The following is a 1,154-nucleotide window of genomic DNA, read 5'->3' on the forward strand; positions in this document are numbered from 1 at the left end:
ATGTCTACACGAAGCACTGACCCTCGGCTCCCACGGGCTGCCGCCGCGCCGCGAACGTGCCGCCGCTCCACTCGGGTAAACTTCGGAGTGAGTTACCTGCACTTGGAGAAGGGCCTTACCTGAACGCGCCTCTGCCAATGGCAGCTCACCTGAGGCCTCCCCGCAGCCAATCACCGCGCAGCTCGTCCCTCGGGCTTGTACCCTTTAGTAAAAGAATTCAGCTCCTTGCGAGAAAGTTACCTGTGGCCGACCCGGTCCGCCACTTTCGGCTCGGTGACTGCCCATTGCCACGATCCCGGAGGACCCCGCGCCGCCCGGCCGCCTCCGAAAGCGCGGGCCCCATGTGAGGGGCCCCCCCTTATCCCACCTTTCCGGCTAGGTGAGGGCGCGAGCGGGCGAGCGAGCGAGCGTGGTGCGGGGGGACGGAAAAGCAGAATTACCTGTAGCTCTTGTTCTGCCATCTCGGGCGCTCTCACACACCTTCACCTGCACAGACTTGAAAGTCCAGTTTCACCAGAGGCTGAGGCTCCAGGAAAAGGGGAGCGAGTTCATTGGATCAAACATGTCACAAGAGTCGGACAAGTAAGTGGATCACACGCGCCGGCTGCTGCTACTACCACTTTGGGCTGATGGCAACTGGTTTGTTATGTTTTTGCTTTTTTTTTTTTTTTAAGTTGCTATTGTTCGTATTTTTTTTTCTTTCTTTTTTTCTTTTTGGTGTGTCCAGACTTTTTTTTTTTTCCTTCAGATTAAGTTTCTACCCTGGTTAAGGGGAGAAACCCTACAAGAATGTGAATGTTTAATACCCGGTTTGGGCCTTGATGGTGAAAGTAGGTTTTCTTCTTTCCTCCCTTCCTCCCTGACGAAGGACCTCCACCCCCGGCTCCCCGACGAGCACTTGGGTAGTGACAGAGGTTGGGGTAGCCGAGAGCGGGAGGCCTGCTCTTCCCCTCTCCTTAGTTGCTCCCACCTCTGCAGGCTTCTCCGGCCATTTGGAAACTCAGCTGGGTTCCTTCGATTCGCCCCAAGGGCCCGCTGCAAAAGCGGGTCTTGGCGGCTTTTGTGTGAGCGCAACAAAGAGCCTTTATACTGAAGCAGAAACGGCCATCTTCCCCTTCCCGCACTGGGGCCGAGGGTGTGCGTGTGCGCGCCCC

At 56.7% G+C, this 1,154-nt stretch overlaps 1 protein-coding gene and 1 long non-coding RNA gene across 8 annotated transcripts in view; one reads left to right on the forward strand and one right to left on the reverse strand.

The window, feature by feature from the left end:
- The window catches only part of LOC102263358, a 3,834-nt gene extending 3,309 nt beyond the window's left edge, over positions 1-525 (reverse strand). For 3 of the 4 annotated variants that reach the window (XR_001364611.1, XR_001364612.1, XR_001364609.1), the window contains exons 1-2: positions 441-525; positions 22-202 (exon numbers count right to left, since the gene is read on the reverse strand). This is a non-coding gene — a long non-coding RNA (uncharacterized LOC102263358). Of the gene's footprint in view, positions 1-21; positions 225-440 lie in introns of all 4 variants that reach the window. The other variant, XR_001364610.1, reaches the window with a different exon arrangement.
- The window catches only part of GRHL2 (grainyhead-like transcription factor 2), a 124,463-nt gene continuing 123,539 nt past the window's right edge, over positions 231-1,154 (forward strand). The window contains exon 1 of one of the 4 annotated variants that reach the window (XM_005879276.2): positions 231-582. In XM_005879276.2, coding sequence (XP_005879338.1) covers positions 563-582 — 20 coding nt within the window. In that variant the 5' untranslated portion in view covers positions 231-562. Of the gene's footprint in view, positions 640-1,154 lie in introns of all 4 variants that reach the window. The other 3 variants (XM_005879277.2, XM_014550261.1, XM_014550262.1) reach the window with 3 other exon arrangements.

The sequence above is a fragment of the Myotis brandtii genome, unplaced genomic scaffold (assembly GCF_000412655.1).
Source record: "Myotis brandtii unplaced genomic scaffold, ASM41265v1 scaffold59, whole genome shotgun sequence".
Lineage (NCBI taxonomy): Eukaryota > Metazoa > Chordata > Mammalia > Chiroptera > Vespertilionidae > Myotis > Myotis brandtii.